Source organism: Myxocyprinus asiaticus, chromosome 5 (assembly GCF_019703515.2).
Source record: "Myxocyprinus asiaticus isolate MX2 ecotype Aquarium Trade chromosome 5, UBuf_Myxa_2, whole genome shotgun sequence".
NCBI classification, from domain to species: Eukaryota; Metazoa; Chordata; class Actinopteri; order Cypriniformes; family Catostomidae; genus Myxocyprinus; species Myxocyprinus asiaticus.
Window position 1 is genome coordinate 28,619,900 of NC_059348.1, and position 27,999 is coordinate 28,647,898.

Below are 27,999 nucleotides of genomic sequence, written 5' to 3' on the forward strand. Positions count from 1 at the left end.
ACGTTACTCCACACCTTTTAGTTGGTTAAAAGCAGCAAACTATAGTAACAATCGGAGAACTTCCAGTGTTTGTGTCCCTCATCCACTCTCTCTTTCTAAATTCACATATGTACGATTACGTATGTTGTGGAGGCAAGGCTATTCTAATGGATCCTTTCTTCTATGTCACAAGGGTGGTGTAACAGAACCTTAGCTCCAGGGAATGAGGAAGCGGGAGATGGCGATTCCAACACAGGAAAATCTGTTTATTCAAAATAAAAAACACGTTTGCTTAATAGCGTTAAAGAAACAATGGAGATGCAAACAAATCAAAGGGCAACAGATCAGTATAACGGCAATGGCCAACACAGGGACAGCTTGTCAGCTGGGCTATCATCTGCCGCTGTCTCCTCTCCTTAAAAGCCCACGTCACTCCACACTGAAACACAAGACAGGTGTTAAGCACAGGTGGAAATCATTCACCACGGCACACGGCCACGTCCCCGCCTCCACGGGGAGATTTCAAAACAAGTCGTTTTTGCAGGGTGGAAAGAATAAATGCTCTTTTAGGGCTGGAGAGGAATTTTTGAGTACTAAAACTTACAGTATGTTTTTAATATAATGACCTCTTATGTCAAAATATGAAGGGTAATTTGACACCTCATGACATGACCCCTTTAATAGTGGAATTAATAGGCATATTAGTACTTAGCCTATACTTTCTAAAAATGGTAGCAATGCATACCTAGTACAGTATGCAGCAAAGCTGCGAATGTACAGAATATACAAATGTACAAAGTAAAACAAAATAGGCATGGTATGGGCAAAGGAACATGGGCAAAGGAATATACAATACACTTTATACAGAATAATACAAATTATTCAGAGTATTTAGAGCATATAGAATCAGTATTAACATATGCACACAATGGAAGAATTATAGAGCTGCTGGCAGGAATAACCATCCGTAGCACTCCCTGTTACAGCATGATTGAATCATCCTGAATCTGGATGTTCTCTTAAGCATGCTGAGAGGATGACAGACACTTTTCATTATTTTCTCCCCTCACCAACTCCCTCCAGAGAGTCTTGGTCAGACCCAATGACAGAACAGCCTTTTAATGAGCTGTTAGCAGCCCTCACTCTGATGCCAGAATCCCAACACATCACCACATAGAAAATGATTCCCTCTGCATTGAAAACCTGAGAATTCTTTGGATGGCCCTTCTAGTAGGTCACATTGGGTTTGTCCATGCAATTCTGTCATCTGTGTGAATGCACACTTATTTGTATGACTTGTCTACATATCTCTTCTTTGCGTACACAGCGAGTTGTGCTGGATCTCGTCACAGCCTCAAGCACCGTTCACACATGCAGCGACGTTTAGTGACAAAACGACCTGGGCTGCGTTTCTCAAAAGCATTGTAAGCCTAAGTAGATTGTATAAACCATTAGTGGCAATGGTCTCTACGATTAAATTAAGCTTGCAATGCTTTTGGAAAATGCAGCCCTGATCACATTCATTTTCACTGAGAGCTGGTGACTTCCGGCAACTAGATGTTGGCGTGTCCAGCGATTTGAGAAAGTTGAGAAAAGTTTAACTATGCAAAAAGGGAGTGACTTTTGGCAGTGACAACCAATAAAAGAGAAGACTGTGTCAGTGGAGCTCACGTCATCCTGTGAGATACTGGAGTCAAGTGCAGACAAGACAAGACGGGAGAAGTTTCTGTGTGCGATTTTACTGTTCTGTGTGGTTTGTCTGATTTGTCAATTCCCGCTAATAGAAAAGCCTTGAGATCTGTAGGCCACAGATACTCTTCATTACTGAGAAGATGGGAGGTTGAATCTCATTTCCCAAAATGAATGCCATAACAAGCACTCAAATCTAGGGATGCACCGATTCCACTTTTTCTCTTCCGATTCCATTATCTGAAATCTCAGTATCGTCCGATCCGATATCAGTGTTGTTGTTTTCTTTGCATAATCAGTTTAGAATACAGTATCTTTACCTCATTGTGTGATACTAATTGGGAGTACTCTTTAATATGTAAAGAAACACAAACCTCTAACTACACATTATTTCAATAGAAATGTATAGCCTATTAAAAAAACTTTATTGTTAACTAGTTTACTGGATAATGTAGCAGCAAAATTAACAGGAATTCCAGTCTTCCGAAGAAGCCAGTTTTCTTTGCAAATATTTTCAACTTGTATCTGGACATTAAAGGATTCAGATCTCTTATTTTTTGGAACCCATTCAACTTAAATATTGTTATAATTTGTAAACAAATAATAATGATGATAATAATAATAAATTGTTATTATTATTATCATTGACTTTTAGAATTTTAAATACAACAGTAATATATTCATATATTATGCACCTTCATATATCATGCACCTTTAACTTTAAAACCCTCAGGCTTTTATTTTGACATTCTGAACTCAAGGAAGTCCTGTATGTATGTAACGTAGCTGGCAATGACAGGCAGACGAAGGCGATGAAGTGTTAAGAACCCAAGTGCTGTGTTTATTTACAAACGAATATATTCCAGAATGTGAAATCCAAACTTGAAACCAAACCAAAACATAAACATGAACTTCCAAAAACGTGAATCCAAAACAAATGACTTGACTTGACTGAACAGTGACACGACGTTACACCAGCAATACCTGAAAAAAGACAATGGCAAACATGAGGGCTTAAATACATGGACATGGGCAAACACATGACAGTGACAACCTATAACAAGACTAAACTAATAACAAGATAATCAAACAATGAACCAATGAAAACAAGACACATAAACAGGGGAAACACATGACAGGATCACATGACAAGATCACATGAGGGAACAGGAACTAAACTTCCAAAATAAAAGACATGAACACATTTAAACGTGACAATGTAGGCGAGTTCACAGTAGTTTAATTTGTTTCGTATTCAAATTACTGTAAAATGCACCTCTGGTGCCATTCTAAATGCATAATATAAACATCTGAGATGTTGTTCGTGAGTAGCGCTCAAATTGCTAAAAATAGCCGCGGCGTGAGTTTGTAGGTCAGCAGAGCAGCGGCATTCACTAACATGCTGGCGATGCACATACTATATATTTACTTATTAAACACAGCCTTTTGCGATTCACAAAGCTATCACACATCTTGTATTAATACACGAGTCATATGGACTACTTTAATGGTATTTTTATGGTTCTTTTATTACATTTTTGGAGCTTGACAGTAACAATGTTACTAACACATAGTATCGGATTTGGATCGGGTTCGTCGGACCGATACCCGATCCATATAAAAACATTGGAACGGATACTGATCCAGATATTGGTTCGGTGCATCCCTACTCAAATCCCTGCTGAAAAGACATGCATGGCTGGTCACCAGCATATGTTGTGTTTTGAATGCTTGTCCATGACATGGGTGGCTGCTAGGAGTGTAACATTTCTCTGTAAAAAACCAATCGTACGGTTCGCCACCCACGGTTCAGGAAGCATTGGCACCGCGGTCAGTTCACCTCAAGTTTAATGACACATCTGGAGCACAAGTTTTGGTCAAGAAAACAAAGTGTCAAACAGACAGGCACAGTTACAACCTCTGCTAATGCACCTGAATGGATCTGTACATGGATACACTGCACCTGTGTTTCATGTGGGTCAGCTCGATGACATCACTGATCTGCAAGCGTTGTGAGTAGTTGAAAATGGCAAGTGGAGAAATCGAGCCGTTGATAGAGAAGCCCCCTGAGTTTCTCCTTTCTAGGAACATTTTCTTTTTGCAATTGATGGTCAAAAGACATTTACAAAACAGGCACTGTTTGCAGACATCGTTCGACAAGAGTGCCGTATACTGGTAATATATGTCAATAATGCGCGTGAGGATTTATTTAAAACGCGCACGCAAGTTATTTTTGTTTCCTCGCGCGACTGTAACCTATCGCGAGCATCAATAATGCGCTTTGATTAATGGCCTTAAGATGCCGTTATAGTAATACATTGATACATGATTAATCATTTACACTGACATCACCCAGGGAAAGAGCCACAGGTGAGCCGAAACTGCACACACTCCCTTCAATTTTAACCAGATACTCAGTGCTAATTCGGACAAACATGAAACAATAACTAAAGTGCTTGGGATGTTCATGTGGGATTTCCTCGTATATGTTTAAAATACTTGAGCAGCATTATCACAACATCCCTTCTCGTATGCATTTTAATAGCAAGGTTATTCCTTTTATAGTGATGTACAGCTTCCAAGTATTGAATATACTGTATGTTGAGATTAATTTGAAGTGCACTTTATGTTGATGAATGTAGCGTATTAGTGCAAGTATTAAGTTAAAATGTTGATTTAGTAATTAGATAATTTTTTTTTTTTAGTTAAGGACCCTGATGACAATTAACCATGGTTTTACTATAGTAATATTGTAGGAACCATGACTGTTGTCACCATGGATTTCTGAACCGAAATCATAGTTTTGATACAATTAACCATGGTTTTACTACAGTAATACTGTAGTTTCTATATAGTAACCATGATTATACTATATATTGTAACCATGACAGTAACCATGTTGATTTTGTGGTTACTATGATTTTACTACAAATACTACATAGTAACTATGGTTACTGTTGTAAAACAATGATTGTTATTTAAGGGCAAACCTGTTGAAGTGATTACCAAATAGATTCATCTTTGGATTTGGCAGTAATACTTTTTTTTATTTATTTTTTTTATGAACAAAGCAAATACAGAACTGTACCGAAACCATGACTCTAAAACCATTATACAAACCAAACCGTGAGAAATTTGAACCGTTACACCCCTAGTTGCTGCTATGCTGGTGCCCCTACCAGGCTTATAAACTAGCTTAACCAGCAAGCCTCCCTTGGTCAACTTTATCAGAAAAACAGTGCTGGTTGCAGCTAGACCAGCACCAACCCAGCATTAACCATCATAAACAAACTTGGAAGCACTATAATGTGGAGCCATGCCTTGTCCAAAGGGGCTGCAGAGCTTTACAAAGCAAGAAAACTCCCTTGTGTCTTTCACTATGGTGTAATGAGACTATAATGTTGTGCTTTGGGTTGCGGTTGGTTCACAGAACCGGCTGTCTTGTTGCATCCCAGCTCTATTTTTTGCATTCCACAAGCTGGGAATTAGTCCGAACAGACCCTTTCCAAAAGAGTCGGTGGTATTCAGCTTTGTACTGGGCCAGAAGGGAACAGTTTGTGGTGCTGTCTGTCTGACCATTGCTTCAGCAATTGTTTATTTTCCTTTGTTTCCTTTTTTAGGGAAAAAGACTATAGAAGCTGGCTGGCATGTGACAGGAGGCACTGGACAAGTGAGTGAAAGACAGACAGACAGACATAGTGAGAGAGAGAGAGACTGGCTGCACTGCACGCCTCGCTGCCCAAACTGTCCAGAATTTAATTAGTCTGTGTGATATTTATGCATAAATAAAAGTGGGAGCTGCCATATTTGCTAAGCCTTCCAGCCTACACAACTCTTGCCTTGTTATAGCTTAACCAGAGACAACGACAGACATGGTGTGCTTCCATGCATGCTCAGACAGCTGTGTTGCATAAAACCAAAACTCCTGAAAGTTGTGAGGATTTGTTCATCACCTGTGACGTATTCCCGAATCTCCAAACCACTGAATAGCTCCAGAACATTCCATTCCATTAATGGAATCTTGAACCTTCCATATCTGTATTAATGTCTATGTACTCATCATGCTGTGGCAGAGGAATGCTGTGGATGTGGCAAGCCAACATCTTGTGTCATGTAATGAGGGTGTTAGTGAGTTATGTTGTCCCAGGATAAAATTTGAATGCATATTGTTGGCACAATATGGTACATCAATTGAAAAGTGTGTGAGTGTGTGTAATTGTGAGAGCTTCTAACTTTATTAGGCTCCAGATGAGTTGTGTTTGCGTATTTGGTTGTGCAGTCATGAACCACAGCTGGCCCTTTCCACCAGGCTGACAGGAAACAGGAAAGTAGGGGTGTGCATGACCAATTTTTTTTTTTTTCTTTTTTCTGGACCGAACTGCTGTGGCAAATCACCCACCATGTGAACTGGCTAAGTAAAGTGTATGTGCGTGCATAATACGTAAGGTGGCCCGGGGCCTTAAACATTTGTGAATGTCTTTGCATTATATAAAAAAATATCTATTAAATATATAATGTGGGATTTATTTTTAAGAAATATAGCATGACACACACTTTGCAAACAAAACATTACACCTAAAGAAGTTTGTTAGATTTTAAATTGTAAGTATAAATATATTATTCATAATTAAGACAAAAAGCTTTTGGACACTTTCTGTTTGCCAAGCTTAGTGGGACAGTTAATGTGATGAACTACTCCTGTGGTTACTCTGCTGGGATACCTGAGTGAACTTGAGGGACAAGTTGATTAAAAATTTATCAAATAATTGACTCAGAAAAGTGAAGTTAGTTTTGAGAACATCTCTAGTATCATTGGACTGCAGATACCACTTTGTTTGATATTTTGAATCTAATACAATGACATTCAGACATGAAGTGTCCAAAAGTGTACAAATACTTTTGGGGCAGCTGTGTGACCATACTGTCCTAACCTCATCATCCTGTACAGTGTTGCATACATAGTCTGCTCTGAGCAGACTCTTGACTTTAGAACAGGAAGTGGCTCTGTGTGTGTTGTTTTGAATGGAAACTAGTGATATTGATCTCCGGTTAGTCAAAGCACTGCCTGTCATTCAAAAATCCTCTGCTCCTTCATTCTAAAATGCCTTTCCTTTAAATTTCTCCTGACCTGCTTATGCTTTCACCGCAAGGTCTGGAGAATGAGTCTGTGCACCACAGGGAGACTGCAGCAGGAGGGAAGGAAAGACATAGGTGGACACAGCAAAACACAACAAAACAGTCCAGTGAAGCCCTTAGCAACAAAACTAAGCTATTACACACACCTTGCTTAGGACTCTGTATTCCACTCGATAAATGTAAGGAGGAAATGAGCACCACAGCATTCCAAACAAAGAAAAAAAATAAAACATTTATATGCTTTTTGTGGGTTTTGATGCTGGTGGTAAGGGAGTTGTGGACCACCAACGGTACAAGTTGCCCACGACCAGAAGATTCCTTGCCTCCTTCAAAGCACAAGCCCTCTCACACCCACAAAACACAACAACACACACGGTCAAACTGTCCTTAAAAGCCAGCTTGGTAACTCATCCAGGCAGCTATTTAGGCAATAGGGATACAAGTTTTAATAATGCAGATTCACAGGTCAGAGTTCACCAAACTTAAACTTTGGTTGGCAGCAAAAAAATTTGCATATGAGAAAACACCACAAAACCAGTCGACCAGTTCTACCATCTAAGTTTTGCTTGTGAATAAATGGCTTTGCTTGACCACCTTCTAGACTAGCACAACACTAGCGCCAACTAAAATAAACCAGCAAAGACCACCATGGAAATTGTGCTGGTGAATATAAAAAGTGAATATAGTGCAAATCCTAGTGTGAATGCACCCTCACTGAAAATGGTACCCTCAGATCTTCTTACCACTCCCAAGGCAAACTAGCTTGTTTTTATCTACCTTTAATCTGAATGCCAATCGGAGATATGAAGCTATAGAACTCAACTCAGTGTTGGGAAAGCTACAGAGGAAGCAGATTATACAAAGTTACATGCTTATGGATTGAATCAGAGCTGGTTTCTGAACAACTTTAATGGGGTTTGTTGGTATTCAGACTTTGACCAGTGCTAACTGGTTCGATTCAGTTGATTAGTTTATTTTGAGGACGGGTTTAAAAAGAAAGCTTGATAGAGTGAGAAGAGCTGGAAGAGGATCAGTAGAAGAATATAAGTAGAAAAGAAGTAAAGTGAAAGGTTAATAATGGGGTCCATCAGTCCCCTAGTATAACAGTTTGCTTAGGACAAGGTGTATTGCTGCTAGCCTATGGCATGAGCTGTGTGGGTTTGCATATGTAGGTTGTTGTATGCAGGTTTGTGTTTTAGGCTGTTTAAGAAAGTGAGTGCTGAACAAACAGAGCTGCTTTTTGTTTCTCAAGCTGAGGAGGGAAATTACTGCGAAAATTAGGTAATGAACACAGTAAGCAGCCAGAGGGCCTGAATCTCATTCACACATTCATGGACCACCTCTACGGTTGTGACTGTTTGTTGTGTTGTAGAGCCAGTATGCATACATGTTTATTAGTTGTAGACTGGTTAACGGCAGGACGATTAATCAGGCGGTATTTAGTATTTTGAGATTATCAAATATTTCTTCCTAAAGGACTAAAAGAATTTGTAATGGAATTGTTAAGGAACCAGAATCGTTAAATTCCGTATAATTCTCACCCATTTTGTAAACCCATTTCGGTTTAGTACTAATACTGCCTATCCGTACAAAGGTGGAGGAGATGGTTATGAGTCGGATGTGAATAGAAGCTGAGTGGAAAGATGGTTTTCACAGAATCAGGGCTCTGGGTGTAAGCTCAGCTGGGCCTCTTTGGCCCCGACAGGCAGATGTGGTGACACTTCTGTGAATTATCATCTTATACGTCCTCTGTTAGATTTGAGAGGCATTCCTTGGTTTTCGCTTCCAGCAGCAAGCCTGGCCCCTTCACACAAGGCTGTCTCTTATCCCACCACTTCCCTCAGCCTCAGCAAACAAGCACCCGATTGTTGCAGCCTATCCTTGAAGGAATTTTTCAATTTAACTTTTTATCATCTTTTGGAATCGACACTTTATTAATCAGACATTCTTTTGAAGAAGAGGAAACCTCAAGGATTTTTGCTATAAAGGCAGTCGGAACAACCTTCACCAACAAACCACACTCAAGCCAGAGCAAAATAAAACACTTGAAACAAACAGATAAAAAAGGCTCCATATGTGTATGAAATATTAGGACGGCCTTTCTGTAAACACTGCCATTAAGCTTTCACAACCCATATCCATCTCATTGCAAATTTCCATTGTAAGTTGGACAAATCCTAAAATAAATGCAGGCTTCAGTTTCAATGGAAATCCTAATTATAGCTTTGTGTGTGTGAGAGGCCGAGGCTTAGCATAGGCCCCATTAGCTGCTAAAGCAGGAGGGATCCAGGCATCAAAGCTGCTCAGCATGGGCCACTCAACTGGGCTAATCTCATCCTAACCGCCCAGCACTTTAACCTGTCGCCTGGAACCAAGACTGCACCAGGATCACACTTCACAACTGCTCAGGGCCAGACAGCTGACTTGAATTAAAAACACTGGCCTTTATTTAGTCATTTAAACCCTTTTCCCTTCTCTCTCTCTTTTTAGTTATCACTGTTTTGCCTTTCTCCCTCCATCTCTCTACGAGCATCGGCCCTCAGCTCTCTGGGACTGTGGCTTGGCGGCTCTTGAAAGGCCATTCATTATTTCTGGTTTGCTGTAGGGTTTGTCACTGTGTGTGGCCAACTGTTGGCCTGTCTGTCTATCGCTCTCTCTCTCGTCCTCTTTCCTTTCATTCTTGCGTGTATGATGGTGTAATTCACAGTGCCTGTTTAAAATTACAACACTTTCAGAAGCCAACTTTTCCATCCATCTATTCTAACCTGCTGTCTTCAACCCCTATCTTTCAGATGTTAAAATTTTTTTCTTTCTTTTTGTCAATTGTTTTTTTTTTTTTTTTTGGCTTGAAATGAGACTCAGCAGGGATTTTCAATAAATTATTTGTACTTATGTATATAGTGATTCAAGCTGTTGTTTCTCATTCATCTTCATTGGTGCTGTGTGCAACAAATGCTGAATGTCCCGCTGTACTCAGTCGTAGAGCTTTAGAAGTGTTGAACAGTGTCAGTTAAAAAAACAGCATAAAGGGGAACAGTACATGGGTTCCAGCATTATCATTATACAAAAACCTTTGCCGTCTAGCTGTCCATAGGATATGCACAATGGAACATGTCTGTTTTTTAGCTCGTTCTGAGTGTTTGCTGACTCAATGCTCAGGGCTCAACGCTAAGAATTTTCTCTACTGGCCCGGTTGGGACAGTGCTTCAGATTTTTACTGGCCCTCCCAAAATTTTCACTGGCCCCAACATAAAAATGACAAATAGCTGTTTTTACCATCATGGCTTTAAAAAAATATGTCCGAAGATAGATAAATAATTTTTACATATCTTATGTTTTTAATACAAAGTCCCCCAGGGGCCTGGGTAGCTCAGCGAGTAAAGACGCTGACTACCACCCCTGGAGTCACGAGTTCGAATCCAGGGCGTGCTGAGTGACTCCAGCCAGGTCTCCTAAGCAACCAAATTGGCCCGGCTGCTAGGGAGGGGAGAGTCACATGGGGTAACCACCTCGTGGTCGCTATAATGTGGTTCTCGCTCTCGGTGGGGCGTGTGGTGAGTTGTGCGTGGATGCCGTGGAGAATAGCGTGGGCCTCCACACGCGCTACATCTCCGCAGTAACGTGCTCAACAAGCCACATGATAAGATGTGCGGATTGAAGGTCTCAGACGTGGAGGCAACTGAGATTCGTCCTCCGCCACCTGGATTGAGGCGAGTTACTATGCCACCATGAGGACTTTTTTACAGTGGGAATAAAACTAGCGCACTATCCCTTTACGAGAGCACATGCATGTTAAACAGTCTACGCTGCACGGAGAGAGATGATGATGAGACATATGCATGGAGAGACATGGATTTTCAGTCCTATAGAAAGAAACTGTTGATTTCTTGTGTTCCAATGTGTGAATTACTCATTTTCACCAACATGTAAAAAGGACAAATGTGGGGATTTCGCGCACTGTGAACGTGGAATGTGCGGGGATACTTAGTGTTGCACAAGACGTTAAATCCCACTACGAAATTCATTAAGTGGGTTTTTTTCCTGCTATTTTCTACACATTGGTAATAGCTGCTGCTAAGACACTTGGAAAAGAGCGAGGACAGTGCTAGGAGGAATGAAAAAAGTTTATTTGGGTTGAACAAATGCTTTATTATAATTGAAACTTGAAACCATTTTTTAATTATTTTTTTTATGGAAGTACATGTAAAAAAATGTCTCCCTTTTGAAAATAGAATAAGAAAGCTAACAGAATTATAATAATAAACTGAATTATAAACATGATAAAATAGCATGTAACTACAACATGTTATATAACTAAAGCATGTTAGTTTACATATTTGCATAGCATGTTAAATTAACTACTAAATGAAAAATAACATAAGCTGTGTGAGCTTTTAAAATAATGTCCTTTGATTATTAACAATAAATATATACTGTAGGTGCGTGACAGTGCAGCCAGACTGCTCATGTCTGTACCTTTAACTCACTCACACACACACACACACACTCGAGGAAAACCCCCCATTCGTTTTTGCGATATCCAAAGTAATCCCACACTGCTGATTTTAAGTTCTTTTTCGGCGGGGGATGGAGATTGGCGATATCAGCCTTGCTTCTCTCTGACATTTTCTCCGCTGCGAGTGTGTGTGTGTGTGTGTGTGTGGCGCAAGTTGACGAGTCTGACAGGCAGTCGAGGAGGAAAGGAGATGTGCACGTGCAGGTGACATTCTCTGTATGGTTGCATTTTTTTTTCAATACCGTAGATAAGCAAATGTACATGGTATGATAACCGTCAATTTTCGTACCGTGATATACCGTGAAACAGGTATACCGCTGCAACCCTAGGGATGCCTTGCGTCCGAAATGGAGAAAGTTGTGCGTCTATTCCTTCACTCCGCCCTCCATTGCTGAGTTTTATTCCCCAAACCCTTTCCTCTATCCTCCATTAGACCACAGTCACGCAGCACTTAAGACCTGCATTATTACTGGCTTTTGTGTGATGGTCTTTTATCAAAGCTGAGTTCATCGTTAGTGGTGAAATCACTCACCAGATTTTACTCGCCCACTCTACATGTCGCAAAGCTCAAACTCAGGGATAAGAGCACACTTTCATTTCGGTTACACACTTCTCATTTAGGAGAATTTCCCTCAGGCTGTCCAGCTCACAATGACACCGCTGTGCTCTACAGTTGGCTTCAGTTGCCTGCTGAGTCACTGGTGAGGTTCTGCAATGCAAAAAATGTATATTCTTAAGTCTCTTTGTCTTTGTCTTGCAAGTTAAAATATGGAAACATCATCAAAACTTACTTGATAAGCAAAACTGTAAGATATCAAGACTTTTTTCTTTCAGAGAATGCATCTTAAATATATGTGTATTTTGTCTTGTGGAACTGCCAGTTTTTCCCCCCCTTGTTTTACAGTAAATGCATTCTCTGAAAAGCATAAATGTCTTATGCTGTTTTCTTTTTTTTCAGCTGTATTTATCTTGTCTTAAGGATGTTAGTTTTACTGTTAAACAAGACAAACACACTGATTCAGAAAATGATTTGTATTTGCAGTTTTTTGCATCTTCCATCCATTCATGCTTTAGCTCAGTCACTGGAACATCAAAAATTAATTGTGAAACAAATTGTGAAACCATGTTAAATAAATGAACCCATTCACTTCCTTCATAGCACACAAAAAGCCACACAGAGAGGGTGTGTTTGAGTCTGAGATCATCTAAAATTATTTTGCAGCTCTCTTACGGTCTTTTGTTGTGCTTGTTTATTTTTCCGTTCAATGACAGTCTGTCTTTCTCGCTCTGTCTCCTCACAGAAAGGCTGTCCAGGAAAGTTCTCCATGAATGTACGTCACAATGATGATGACAGACCAGATTCCGCTGGACCTGCCACCACCACTATTGAACGGGGAGGTGGCCATGATGCCTCACATGATTAATGTTAATGGGGATGGATCGCAACAGGTGAGCGGGAACGCTACTCTGAACACTGTCACAGAGGTTCAAGAGCATCTTTGTCTTGTTTTCCAGTAAAAATATCTAAGCATAAACAAGATAAATTCACCTAATAAGCAAAAATGTGTTAGACATTTTGATTTGTTGATCTTGATATTGGTGTACAGGTAAAAACATTCTGCTAGTGTCACTAGAAAAATACACTTATTTTCAAGAAACATTACTTGGAAAACTAGTATCTTGCATTGTGTTGCTTATCAGGTGAATTTATCTTGTTTTAAGGATATTTAGATTTCAGAATCAGATTCAAGAAAAATATTTTTGCAGTGTAGAAGTTCAGTCATTAAAAGTGTAGTGTGTACAAATACTACTTTCAGTGCTTAAAGGGATAGTTCACCCAAAAATGAAAATTCTCTCATCATTTACTCTCATCCCAGATGTGTATGGCTTTCTTTCTTCTGCAGAACACAAATGAAGATTTTTTGACGAATAGTTCAGCTCTGTAGATCCATACAATGCAAGTGAATGGTGGCCAGAACTCAGAAGGTCTAAAAAGCAATCAATATAACTCCAGTGGTTAAATCCATGTCTTTAGAAGCAATATGATAGGAGTGGGTGAGAAACAGATCAATATTTAAGTCCTTTTTACTATAATCACCACCTTTGACCAGCCTCCACCAGTAGGTGGCTAAATGTGAAAGTCACTTCAACACTTGAATGTGGAAGTGAAAGTGTAGATTTACAATAAAAAATGACTTAAATATTGATTTGTTTTTCACCCACTCCTATCATATTGCTTCTGAAGACATGGATTTAACCACTGGAGTCAGACTGTGTCTCATCGACCAATAGAAGACGGTCGGAGTGTTCGGGGAAACCTGTTTATAAAACAGTTGTTAGTTTTATAATTATGTTTGGTCATGATAGTCGCACAGAAATGACATATTTCAGCTTTAAAAGATTAAGTTTAAAGAAAAAGTTGAGACGGACAATTTAAGACTAATAACAATTTGACGAGTTGAAATAACAAGGCGATGTGAAACAGGAGATGTTAAACAGGTGAGGCAATTGTCAAAATACTGTAGCCTAGTCCTTCAAGAGCGAGGATCGTTGAAGACTTGTCCATTTGCCAACAGATGCTTCAGCAAATAATCCAGCACTTTGAGAACAATGTTCACCAAAGACAAATTGGAAGGATTTTGGGCGTTTCACCCTCTACAGTGCACGATATAGTTAAAAGATTCAAGGAATCTGGTCAAATCTCGGTGCCACTTCTGAATGCGTGTGATCTCTGATCCCTCAGACATCACTGTCTTTAATGGATTTCATGAACATGGGCTTGGGATAACTTTAGTAAACATTTGTTAGTCAACACCACTCGCTGCTGCATCAACAGATGCAAGTTAAGACTTTACTATGCAAAGCAGAAGCCCTACATCAACACTGTCCAGAAGCGCTGCCGACTACTCTGGGCTCGGTCTCATCTTAGATGGAAAGTAGAAGAGTGGAACTGTGTTTTTTGGTCTGAAGAGTCCACATTTCAAAAAGTTTTTGAAAAACAAAGCTGTCATGTTATTCTGACCAAAGAGGAAAAGGGCCATCCAAGCTTTTATTAGCATCAGGTCCAAAATACAGTGTCTGTATGGCCCCAGGGTTCATACTGTGTTAGTGCCCATGGCATGGGTAACTCGCACATCTGTGAGAACACCATGAATGCAGACAGATATGTACAAATTTTGGAGCAACATATACTGCCATACAGCAATGTCTTTTCCAGGGATGTCCCTGCATTTTCCAGCAGGACAACTTCAAACCACATACTGCCCGGATTTCAAGCAAAGAGTGCGGGTGCCTGATTGGCCTGCCTGCAGTCCAGAAATGGTGATGTTTCACAGTGGTAAACACTCGACTGCCCCAACTTTTTTGGAGCGTGTTGTAATCATCTGATTTGAAAAAACAAACAAACAATGAAATTCACAGGGTAAAACATCATATAATGTGTAGTTGTAGCAAAGGGTGAATATAATTTGCAAATCACTCATTTTTGTTTTTATTAGCATTTTTCATACTGTCTCAACTTTTTCGGAATTGGGGTTGTAAAAGTGAAAAGTTGATGACCCTTGTAGCTGAGGGTCAGCTGTGACCCTAAATTCAACCGAAAGTTAGGCTGTTCCTTACTCATTCTTAATAAAAAACAGATAAAAACATCAAACATACTCAACCATTCAATCCTCCAAACCTTGCATTCATCAGGTCAGTACATTGGTCAACAGTCTGAGTTATACATAATAATGAGGAACATAGATGTCTTACATTAGACATTCAGAGAGTGTTCTGAGCCCTTAGACATGGTTCAACTTTCCTTCACACATCTCTCTGTAGATCTGCACTATCAGAGCGGATCAGTTTGTTCTGATCACTGCTCCAGGTGCTGCTGATACAGCGCCCTGGCCACGTTTCCTCTGGCCAGAGCAGAAAGAGTATCAGACCCTTGAGAGATAAGTAAAGGGCGTCTGCTGCAGATAGTGAAGGTTAAGTGCTTTGAATTCTGCCAAGTTCACGTCCACCGTTCTCTGCATCACGGAAAACAAGACTGCACAACCTTTCTGGTCATGACGAGGTTGTCAGGTGTGTGTGGATTTCAGGGGTGGGAATCAGCAGGGATGTGGTGATATGACATCATATTTACATCGATCTGGGTTGCAATATGATAATATTGTGTTTTTGTTATAATGATGTGTATTGCAGTTGAAAACTGTGATATTGCAATGTTTTACTCGTTTCTTGTTAATTCTTTGTGCTTCGGTGCTTTACGGAACAAGTGCTGTACTCCCTGCTTTACTTCATTGTTGAGCCATAGAAGTAGCGTAGAGAATAGGTACATCAGTGTTAGTAAAAAAAAAAAAAAAAAAAATGACACAAGGGAATAGTGTACCTTAGTTTCAGCATGTTTATCATTACATGAAAACCCTTATAGTCTAGCTGTATGAACAATGCGTACGAACATCCTCACAAAAGAAAGAGTTCTTGACTTACATTCTTAGCTCATTCTAAGATCACGTCCACACTAATCCATTTAAGTTTGAAACCTCAGTTTTCAGTTTCCTGTTTCTTTACGTCATCGTTTTCCAGTGTATGTGGCTATGAAGAGCATTTTTGAAAGTCTCAGTTTTCGGTGGAGGAAAATGCCGTTCCAGTGTGGATGAGAGTTGTAAAGTCTATGTGTTTCAAACTAAAACTGATTAGTGTGGACGTGGTGTAAGTTTGCATGTATGTCGAATATAAATAGAGTATTTGTTGAAATAATGTTGCAGTACATTTTGTCTGCTCGCACACTTGATTTGAGTGTTGGTCAATCTCTGTTTTCCCAAAAAAAAGTTAATGTGAAAAATGTTGTTAGAATAATGATATAGTGTGGTAAGTTTAAATATCACAATTAGGGTTGTCAATCCAATTATATGATATGCTAATTATTTAATCGAATTAATCACAATTTTCACATGAATAAATATTTGCTGAGAAAGCCCCACAAATAACAATTGTTCAATAAATAATGACTGAATAATTATAAATAGTTATATTTAAATAATTATAATATATACTATAAAAATAATTCAGATATTTAAAATGCATTACATTATTTTGGCAGACAAGTAAAGCATTAATAAGACAATATATTGTTTGTATCCATATTGTTGAACATAAGCCTATCATTGGCCTACAGTTCACAGATTCATTTTCCAGTTGAATTCATCACACTGCCTGAGATAGATTTATTATATGGACTTATCTAAGGACTTGTCAGTGTACACCTGCGTCAGACGGATGCTTTTGGAGCATCTCACTTTGGTTGTTGCATAATAAACAGAGTCTTTAAAATGAAAGCTGTGTCAAGTTCAATGTAGTTTGCCAGATTTGCCAGTACTTTGAAAAACCTTTGAAGTACTCAGAAATACTTTCATTCGGAGTTGGGCTCTGTCGAGCTGTGTTTGAATGCAAGAATGCGTTCCCATCTTATGCTGTCACCAGTGTCAAGCATGCAAGTTTGATTTGTTCTCTTTACAGCTGCATATTGCCTATATAGCTCGAGACTCGCTTACTGCCCCATGCTGAAAACAGGTGGTACTTCAAACTTGAATTGGTCCGAGGGTAGGAATATTCCATATTATGGTGCAGGGACAAGATTAATTGCTTACATTTCTTATGCTTTATTTTTTTGTATAATTAATCGCACTGACAGCCCTAATCACAATACTTTAAAAATCTATTTGCCCCCTACCTCTAACAATTTACTTGGTCTTAACATGGTTGTCAGGTGTGTGGATTCTGTGTGGGGATTCAGTGTGTGCTCAGTCACAGATGTTTACCTGCCATCCTCAATTAATTATTACACACATGCTTGTCATATGTATTTTATGTATCTCGGTCTGATATGCAAATCTGCGATGTTTGTCTAAGTTTGTGCAAGTGTACATTTGCATTCTGCTGATGTTACGTGTCTGTTAGTTAGGCAAGTCCTTTCTCTGCATTTGGTGTGTGCTAGAGAGGACGATTTAGAGAAGGGGAGGGCGAGGGAGCACAAGCTTTTTTTTTCTTTTTCCTCTGGAAAGCCGGTTTGACTCTTCAGTGCATGCCGCCGTTCCCATAGCAACAGCAGCAGCAGCAGACAGTGTGTGTATGTGTGCGTAAAGGAGGAAGTAGGTGCCCAGATCTCCAGGGCTGAAGCGGGGAGATGGTAGGTCTGCCTGACACACAACCATCAGGATCAGGGCTGTGAAGAGACCCAGCCTTATACACACTGCTATCACACACTCCGGGCTTGTGCAACATGGCGGGCCAACTTTTTCACATCTATAGGCACGTTTGCACTCTCAACAACCTGTGCACTGATAACATGATGGTAAGCAGCATGGACGAAAAGATATCAGATTGGTTGAGTTGTGTTAAGGTGTTGTGCAGAGTTTTGCTTGTCGTTTTTGGTGTGCGTTTGTGCAAGCAGTCACTCAGTTAAGAACATTTCAACATCTGGTTACATCATCGTTCTTGGCTGTTGTGGTCACTATAGTGCTGTGTTTCTGGTTCAAATGTTCCATGGCTCATTTGATAAGTTATGGATTAATGCATTGAAGGATATGTGTAGGAGAATATAACTTAAGAAAATTGTTTTTACTGTCTAAGATTGTGTTTGCTGACACAACTTTAGGCTCACTGGTCTTGCTCTGAAGTTTTGAGTTAAATGCATGTCTGATGCCTGGTTTCAAATGTTTCACAGGTGATCCTGGTTCAAGTCAACCCTGGAGAGACCTTCACCATTAGAGCGGAGGACGGCTCTCTGCAATGCATTCAAGGTATGCCATTCTTCCTCTCTCAAGCTCGGTGAAACACAATAGGTAGCCTCTTGCCTTTCAAAGGTCTGTACCTGCTGAAATGACCAGCTTAATCCAGAATTTTTTTTTGTTATGATGGTCCAAGCTAGTTTAATGCTGGTTTGGCGCTGGTTTAGCTGGTGGACCACAGGGTTCCCACGTCTTGGAAAACCTACTACCAATTTTATATAACTTTTTCTTGGTATTTTTCTAGAAATTGCTTTTTTGTGATTGCAATATCTGTACAATTATTTTTAAAAATCTTTACAAAGTAATAAAGAACTGCAAAAAAAACATGGAAAATTCATTGCTCAAAAGATGTGGGAACCCTGAGACCAAAAAAATGCTGGTCAACCAGTCCTGTTGAAGCTGGTCGTTTATGGATGTCTTGCTGGTTAAGCTAGTCAAGAAGATGCTGGTCTTTTCAACAGTGTGTGATTCTCAGACTTAGCAGTCAGCTGAATTCATTGTTTCTGGACTTGATAAATGATGTGAGCTGCTCGTGTTAGCTTATTGAGCATACAATTTCAGCACTGTGTGAATTGAGGGATGCTGCTGTTGTTCCCTCTGTTCCTGTTTGTATGGTGTTTTTATAGCTAATCGGAACCATGGCTGCTGTGTTATTGGATTTGGAGCTGGTGTATACTGATGAGAGGCCGGGCGCAGGGCCACAACTGGCATGCTTCTGGGGATGTGAAAGGCAGGGCATACAATGGCAGATTACAAAGCCTCTTTGTCTCATTATCCCTCTCCTGTAACATTCAATGTCTTAGTAGCTAATTAATGATGGACAAGAGGCATTATTTGCCCTTGGCTGTGGTTGAGTTCTCCGAACAGCTGCACAGATAAAGATGGCTCTCTACGGAGAACATCCATCCAAAAAGTTTTAAAATGCTCTTGCATGCTGCCCTCTTGAAATACCAGAGTTCAATTTGTGGTAAAATGTAACTTTCTTGTTAATGGGAGATGTGAATGAATGGTATGCTACCAGGTCACAGCCAGACAATATTGTTAAGTATCTTCTTGTTTTGGCTTATGGAACTTATGTCTTTTGACTTTCAAGTTGCCATTGCACTTATTGCAGGGACAACCCCCCATGGAGCAACATGGGGTTAAGTCCCTTGATCAAGGGCATATTGGTGATGACTAATGAATCACTTCTTGTGGCTGTTGAGCCAACAACCCAGCCCTGGGCCTTAGCCACTACACCCCAAAGAGACTTAGGACTTTTGGATGGAATGTTTTTGGATATTAATGAAAGCATTTATATATGTGGTTGTGTAATGTATGAAGACAGAACTGCAATCAGGGCAGGTTTACTTGTTTGATGCAGTAATGGATATTAGCTCTTATTGGTGTCGGCTGGAGCCCTTTGAGGACCAATGTCCTTCATTTCACCACAGGTTGGTTGGTCATTGGTCCAGACATCTTTGGGGTTCAACACTGTGATCAAAAAGCTGGTTAGCATACAGATGACAAGATATTTATATTTTGATAATTTCATCAATGGCATCAGCCTTGTTCATGTAGTGTAACATGGATTGCATTGCTCAACAGCCACCTTTAGCTGTTGCTAGCTTGAGATGGATGGAGGGCAGGGTGGATGGGGCCACTGTCTGGCTGAAGGGCACTCTGTTGTGACAAGGGCCCATCTGTATGAAACGGGGCTCTTCAGGTGCATTGGCAGCAACATGTACCATAGGTAGCAGACACTTGTCTCTTCTTTGCGCTGCAGAATCCAAGAGCCAGACTCACTTAGTTCAATGTGCCTTTGAGTGTTTACCAGCTTATGCAGTCTTTATTTGGGATCCTTTTCTTAATCATTATTTCTGTCTTGTTTTGCAGTAAAAAAAATATATATTTTTAACATCCTTACAATGAGAAACATAAGTAACACTTTACAATAAGGTTGTATTTATTTACATGAGTTAACTACATTAGTTAACATGAACTAACACTTAAAAATAATTAGTCAGCTCTCATTAATCTTGACTAATGTTAATTTCAACATGTTCAAAAATTTTTTTATCAGTTTATTAGTATGTCAACATTAGTTAATGCATTCTGAACTTACATGAACTAACAATGAACTATTGTATTTTTATAAATTAACATGGAACCAAGTTTATTAAATGCTGTGCATTTAATTTAAATGCAATGAATAATGTTCATTGTCAGTTACCACCTAATGCATTTATTATAGGGCTGCCAATCGCTAAATTTTTTTTATTGAATGAATTACATTTGGCGACTAATTAATTGAATTAATCAAATTAATTGCAATTAAGTGAATATAATCAATATTAGCTGAGAAAGCCCCTTAAATAATAATTCAATATATAATGATTAAATAATTATAAATAGTTGTATTTAAATAATTACAAATATAATATATTTTATAAAAATAATAACATTTAAAATTTATTAAATTATTGACGAGTAAAGCATTGATAAGTATAGTGGCTTTAGAAGGCAATATATTGTTTATTTCCATATTATTGAACAGAAGCCTATTATTGGCCTGCAGTCCATAGCTATCTATTTTGCAAATGAATTCTTCAATCTGTCTGAGATCGATTTATTATAAGGACGCATCAATGTACTTCTGCGTCAGATGGACGCAGTGTCAAGTTAAACATAGGTTGAAACTTAGAAAAACACGTTTGGGAATTGTGTTTAAACGCAAGAACACAACCTCATCTTGTGATGTCACTAGTGTCAAGCAAGCCTAAGCATGGTTTGTTGTCTGTACAGCTGCCTATACAGCTGAAGTTTCGCTTACTGCCCCCTGCTAAAAACAGGTGGTACTTTAAGCTTGAATTACTATTCCATATTACGGTCCGAGGGCATGATTAATTGCTTTCATTTTTTTCTGAACGTGATAAATCACAATAATCTCACTAAACACCATAAAGCAACAGCCCTAGTTTATTAATGTTAACAAATAGTATCTTATTGTAAAATGTTACTGAAGCATTTAATTGTGAGGAAAAATGCCATAAAATATTAAGTCTTGTTTTCCGATAAATCTAACAAAACTTAGTGAGATTTGCACCTAAAACAAGAACCTATTTGCCAATATAACCAAAATCCAAAGGCAAAACAAGTCAGTTTATATATATATATATATATATATATATATATATATATATATATATATATATATATATATATATATATATTGTTTGTTTTAAGCATAAGCCTCACTAAATTTTGTTAGATTTATTTTAGAACACAAGTCTCATATACTGTATATCTTAATAGTTGTCATTTTGCATCCTTTAGTACAACTCGCTGTCATCCTTTGTATTCTCAGCCATGTTGCTGCACATTTTTGACAAACCAGTTCCTCCTATAAGAAAAGCATCAATGCTATAATTAATGAACAACTGCATTAACTTCTCCCCTCAACATTCAGCAAAAGGTTACAAACCACAAGGAAAAACTTAGGTCAAGCCTTTCAGGTCATGCCATTGTATTGCACAGAATCACACATATACATCCGACACGGAGTGAAAAACCTCTGCTCATAGCATCACAGTGTTGAAAAAGTGCCGTAAAGCAACTGACGAAACAATGAGGACAAGGTGTGGTGCACTGAGGAGAGGGGCATTTCAAACACAGTGTTTACAGAAAAGGTCACTGGGTTTAATTAGAAGTGTCGACTGCAGCAGAGGGCTCTGAAGTAGCTGCTTTTTACGGAGAGGCTTCTTTGTCATTATGCAAACCTCAGAGCAAAAGCCTAGATTTAGGATTTTATATAAAGTAACCACTGTTTAGCCTGTGGAATGCTGGCAACACAGAATGCACAGAGCAAACTTTTTTGAGAAGGCTCTAGCCAAAAACACACTTGGAGTCGAAAAGGTTTGACTAAATACGAAGCTTTTGCTCTCAGCATGGCTCAGTCACTTGATTTGAATGCTAGGCCTCTGAAATCATTTGACTAGGCTAGTGAAAAAAGTGGAAAGAGAGGAGGCTGTTGGGTAAGAATTGTATAATTAAGGATTCTCTGCGTTTATTGGTCGCTCTCTCTCTTCCCTCATCATCATCTTTCTCTGCAAAAACAGCACTTTATCCTGAGGTCTTCCCACATAGAGATCCCACTCTCCTCTGTAGGGCTTTACTGGTTGTTTAGATCAGTGTTACTATCAGAAATAATTAATTATTTCTTTAGTTATTAATTAATATTTAAATTAATTGAATCTAACTCATTAAAACCTCATATGGGGCTCCAGTAAATGTAGTGTGCTACGTTTAGGAGCGGGTTTGATTATTAGCAATAATTAATAATTATCAAAGGTAATTATTAATTATTAAAATCAATAGAACATTGATGAGAATCAATGTTAGCTTTTTTAATCCTTTAAATCAACAATTATCAAAGATAATCGTTAATTGTTAACATCTATGAAACATTCATTAAAATTAACACTAGCTTATTGATCATTCAAATTCAACAATCATCAAAGATAATTATCAAAAATCAACAGAATATTAATAAGGATTAACATTGACGGGGCACCACCCTGGAATCAGGGACTAATAACCAGATAGTAAAACAGTCTCAATATTTGTTTTCATAGGAAAATCGACATCTGAAGAATATCGATTTTCGGGAAAAAAAAAACAATGAATGAAGGTTTGAATCCAAGCACTGACATCCTGTCAGCATGACACAGGCGTATGCAAAACAAACCAAAACACTTCTCTTTGTAATATAACAAAGTTTATTTATCCAGTAATATCAATTAATAATTAATACAATGCAGTCAATAAACTTCCGACTTACAACTACAAACTAAACAGTGATATGATTAGATATGGAAATAAAAATAATCCTATAACACACAAGGTGTGTGTGTGTGACAGTGTGTGTGTGTGTGTGTGTGTGTGTGTGTGTAAGGAGGGACACGCACAAAATGGCGGACGTGACTTTCGTGGAGAGTATGTCACGCGAGACTTCCGGCCAGGGAATATGACCGCGAACGGGGGCGGCGAGAAACCAGTCAATGGCGTCTACCAGTTACTGTGTGTATCCGCTTGTACGATAGCTTAGGGACAAAGCTGGGCTTTAGCATTAAGCTATCTAGGAGCCAAAAATGTGTGCCAGAATGTTTGTGAGGGGTCACGTGCGTGTGTGTGTGGTTGGTACGAGAGAGAGAGAGAAGTGACGGCCCTAAAGCCGATTTCGCGATCGTGGGAGAGAAAGCAGCTGTTAGTTCATCGCTCAGAGACGCGGTGGACGGCTCGTAAACAGTCCCGCGTACTTTGACTCTTTAATGGATGAACTCAGTTTACCTGTCTCACCCGCGATGGCGAAATTGCACAACAGTCCAATTTGGTTGGACCACAATACAGCAAAACAAATTCTTGATAATTAATACCCTGAGTATTAATAATGAGCGGACATGGCGGTCCGTAAACTGTACAAGCAAAAACCTTGAAACACAAGAATAACACACTATAATATTCTATCTCTGCCCAGACATAAACCTCTTACTTGAATCGCATGAGGACACAGGTAGAATGTGTTTTCCTCAGTCCTTTAACTCCGACCCGGTTCCTTGAGACTCGGGTGATTACGGAAGGCTGTTTCCTCACTCTGTTGGCGGGCACGGCTGTTGATTCTCGGCGGGCTAGCGGAGAACTCAGAAATGTCGACTTGATTGAAGATGGAAGAGAAATCTTTAATCTCTTCACTTCTGCAGGCAAACGGATAAAGTTGCGGATAGCTTGGCGGTCTCCTTCGGTTCCGTTAGAGTGTTCGGTTGAACACAGAGTAATCTCAACTCGTCCAGCGAGATGGAGATTGTATGGCCACAGTTTCAAGTCGGACGTTACTTCCTTGTGCCACAAGGTTGCACCTGAGAGCAGCGATGAGCTGCGTCTACACGCAGCTCACAAAGTTGCTGGAAGCAAATCCCGGAAGCATTTCAGAGGTATTTCAACTCCTGATGAAGTCATGTTGGGACGTTCTGTTGTGTGCCTCATCCAATAGGAGTTGAGAGTTCGATCCTTTAGTGAGCAAGGCTTCATGGGATTTGTAGTCTGTTTTGGACTCCCTTTGTTTGATTTTGGCGCGATTTTTATCAGTATAATTTACGACTTGGAATGTGGGGGCCCGAGTTAGGTTTTTACGACTGTGTTAGGCCTGCCTTTGTCTTCTATCTGAACACATGAGGCCCAACACCTCTATATTTAATATAGACAAATGTCATGCCATTATTTGGAGTTTAAGTCTCAACATCTAAAAGGAATAGGGTAGTTTACCCTTCAAATGAAAATTGTCATTATTTACCCACCCTCATGTCACTACAAACCTTTATGCTGTTATTTTTAAGGGATTGTTTAAAGAAAGTTCACTCAGGGTTTTTTTTTCCCCATACCACGATAGTTTGAAATGACTACAGCATTAATGACCGTGGCTGTTAGGCACCTTAAAATGGTCTGTACAATTTGAGCACTACTACCCGAGACATCTAAAGCTACATGATAGCTTTGTGTGAGAAACAGACTAGATTTTAAGACCATCTCAGCACTAATAAGTTTCGGTTAAAAACGCATTGATTTTGATACGATTACGCCTCTCATCCACAATTTAACAGCAATCCTTCCTCTGAAAACGGAGACTTTCGAGAATGCTCTCTAGCATGGCATACTTCAAACGCTGACTCGCAGCTGAAAATATATTAGTGTGGACGTGCCCCAAGTCAGTATTCACTGTTAATCTTCCCCTCCATTGAGTTTTTGACTCAAACTGCTGCGACTGGATCTTTTTTTTTTTGTTGTTGTTTTTTTTCTTCATTTTTTCTTCATGTGGTGATTCTTTAAAATATAAAAAAATTGAAGAAAGCCAGTTAGACAGATTTGGAATGTGGAAGTTAATGATTACAGAATTTTCATTTTTGGGTGAACCGTTCCTTTAACCCTACTTAAAATGTTAACCCTTTACCTGCTGGGTGACATTTTCAGCATTGCGAGCGCTGGTGTCTTTAAGCCAAGTGACGGCGTTTTGCTGCTGGTCTCTGGCTAAGTGGCAGGTCATTACGGCACTTGATGCCCTGTGTTTACTGGAGCTCCAGTCCTCCCCTATCTCTGCTAATTAGAGTGGAAGAGGTTGAACTATAATCTTTGTCTTGTTTAAACAGGGTGACCTTTTTCTTTTTCCAGGGGACTGCTTAACAGCCCTCTGCCACAATCCGTTCTCGGCAGCAAGGCCACTCCGTGCTGCTTTCCCACACTTTTGCAAAGGGAGGGCGGTCCTGCTGTTTGAGTTCACCCTGTCCTAAGTTTGGGCTTCCTCCCGCTGTCTGTTTTGTGTTTCTGTGTTCGCACTCCTTTTTTGTTTTGTTGCGAGGTCAGTGCAGTGTTATAAAGGAGACCTTGGATAGTCATTATCTCTAGTCATGTCTTTCCCCGCTGAGGAAGAGCGGGGTTATGTTTTGACTAGAAAAGCAGAGCAACGTATTTTGGTGCGCTATGGGGTAGAGATAGATCACGATAATGCAACCCTTTCAGAGAAGTTGCATCTTTAAATTGCCCATTAAATGCATTGGAGCATACACATGCAGAGTTACATCACAATGCACACTTTTTTTTTTTTAAATGCTTTGCACAATAAGCATTGCATTTTTAAGACAGCTTGTCAAATTAAAAACCCGCTAGCCCTTTGGATTCTGTTCCATTTTGTTGTGCTACATCCAGCTGTTTTTGAACACAAGAACGTGTCTAATTTAAACACTACCTACAGAACTTTTCTGGTAGGGATCAGGTGAACCTGAATCAGCCAAATTATTTCATTCTTCCTTAAGGCCAATTAGTCGACTAGATGTTCAGGGAACCCATTGACTAGTCAATTTTAAATATACAGTATGTTGCTTTACACATCCCTACTGTGGGAAGGTACAGTGTGGTCCGGCATTGTACTACAGAGAGCAGGGCGAGTGGGTACTCTGACTTTGGTTTCAATAAAGGAGTAATTCAGCCTTCTGTGAGCATTTCCTGTTTGCCATTACTCAAGTCCGTGGCCTGATCAGCCAGCCATTTTCATCTCTAAAGTTTTTGGACAGACATTAACCAATTTAATTTGTTTACCTATCTTTTCAGTGTATGCTTATAAGGCAAACTGTTCTCTTTTTTTTTTTTTTTATCTGTGGATATTTAGGAAAGGCTGTTTCTCTAAAGTCAGTACAATATCAAAATTGACCCTGTTCACTGTCTTGCAAGTTATTGGTGGAATTGTGGAGGATTGACAAGTGCTTTCAGTTTTATTGTGCATTATTCATGAGTGTACATTATTAAAAGGATATACAAATCTTTAACACTTTACAGTAAGGTTCCATTGGTTTACATTAGTTAAAAACTTTAGTTAACATGAACTGACAATGAACAGTACTTTTACAGCATTTACTAATCTTAGTTGATGTTAATGTTAATTTCAACATATACAATACAATGCTAATTAAAATTAAAAGCTGTATTTGTTAACATTAGTTAATGCACTATAAACTTACATGAATTGTATTTTGTTTATTAACTAACATTAAGATTGAGAAGTGCTGTAAAAAATATATTGTTCATTGTTAGTTCATGATACCTACGCATTAACTAATGGTAACAAATGGAACCTTAATGAAGTGTCACCAACATTTTTCATCAAGTGTAATAACTTGCTCTGCCTCTGAAACAACATTCATTTTCTGATGATGTCACTAAGGCCGTTTAGGTTTCAACCAAGGGTGCTGGCAGTGTTTTAGGTGTGGAGTAGTCCTTGATATTCATATTCAGGTCTGGTTTCGTACTGGTGTGGAAAACCTATTTTTTTTTTTTTTATTCAAATCAAGTCCCATCTTACATTTTATTCTCCATTAATAACAATTTGTGAATGCTGTTTTATGTTGACTTTAGAGACAGTATGAATGACAGTGCCACTAAATTGGTGATATTGTGCATCTCACATAGTTGCATAAATCTGTATGTTAAATTACTTTTGTACATTGATTTCACAGCGTTGTCTTGGCAGATTGATATGCGATTGAATTAAACTTTCATAGCTGAATGTAGCCTGTAAAATGCTTCAATCTAGATTGATAAAATTGCATGAAAAGCCCCAATATCTGTCACCACACTGAGTATATATGTGTAATTAAGTGTGCTTTATTGTTTCTGCACTGAGGAGCCATGGAGAATGGCTTTTACGGTGTAATTACAGCTTTTGCTGAGAGCACATTATTCTCATCTGTACAGAGTAATTTTGCAATGATGCACAGCAAAAGTGTTGCAGTCAGCAATCGCTGAATCTGATTTTCTGCACAGCAGACACCAAAAAGATTTCATTTATGCCTCAGAAAGCATAGCGGCACTATGAAAATGATACATGCTGAATGAATTTGTCAGGGGCCCATGGGAATCACAGACATTATATTGCACAGAAACCGATAAAAGAAACACAAAAAAGGGCAAGGGAGACATTTTGCATTCTCTGACTGAAAGAAGACAAAAGTGTTCTTGTCCTTGCCATTGAGCTGTATCTACATTGACTGAAGGTCATTAGCTATCTTTTGAATGGCCCCATGAATGGCATTGTGGCATGAAGTGAGTGACTTTCTCAGCTTACAGTATTCGCACAAAGCAGGGAGACAGAGAGGCAGACAGTTCACGCCACAGGCTCTTTCTTGTAGGGAAGGGCACGAGTACCTACATTTACATTTACATTTATTCATTTGGCAGACGCTTTTATCCAAAGCGACTTACAAGAGAGGAAGACATAAGCGAATCATCTTAGGAGACAGTGGTATGAAAAGTGCTGTATTACAAAGTATCACTAGCATCATAATAGTATTCAAAATAGAATAAAGTGCAACAGAAATTATT

The 27,999-nt window shown here is 39.1% G+C and overlaps 1 protein-coding gene across 2 annotated transcripts in view; it reads left to right on the plus strand.

The window, feature by feature from the left end:
* The window catches only part of LOC127441514 (fibronectin type III domain-containing protein 3B-like), a 225,655-nt gene that overhangs the window by 34,546 nt on the left and 163,110 nt on the right, over positions 1 to 27,999 (plus strand). The window contains exons 2-4 of one of the 2 annotated variants that reach the window (XM_051699035.1): positions 5,289 to 5,338; positions 12,622 to 12,769; positions 18,033 to 18,108. In XM_051699035.1, coding sequence (XP_051554995.1) covers positions 12,650 to 12,769; positions 18,033 to 18,108 — 196 coding nt within the window. In that variant the 5' untranslated portion in view covers positions 5,289 to 5,338; positions 12,622 to 12,649. The remainder of the gene's footprint in view (positions 1 to 5,288; positions 5,339 to 12,621; positions 12,770 to 18,032; positions 18,109 to 27,999) is intronic. The other variant, XM_051699036.1, reaches the window with a different exon arrangement.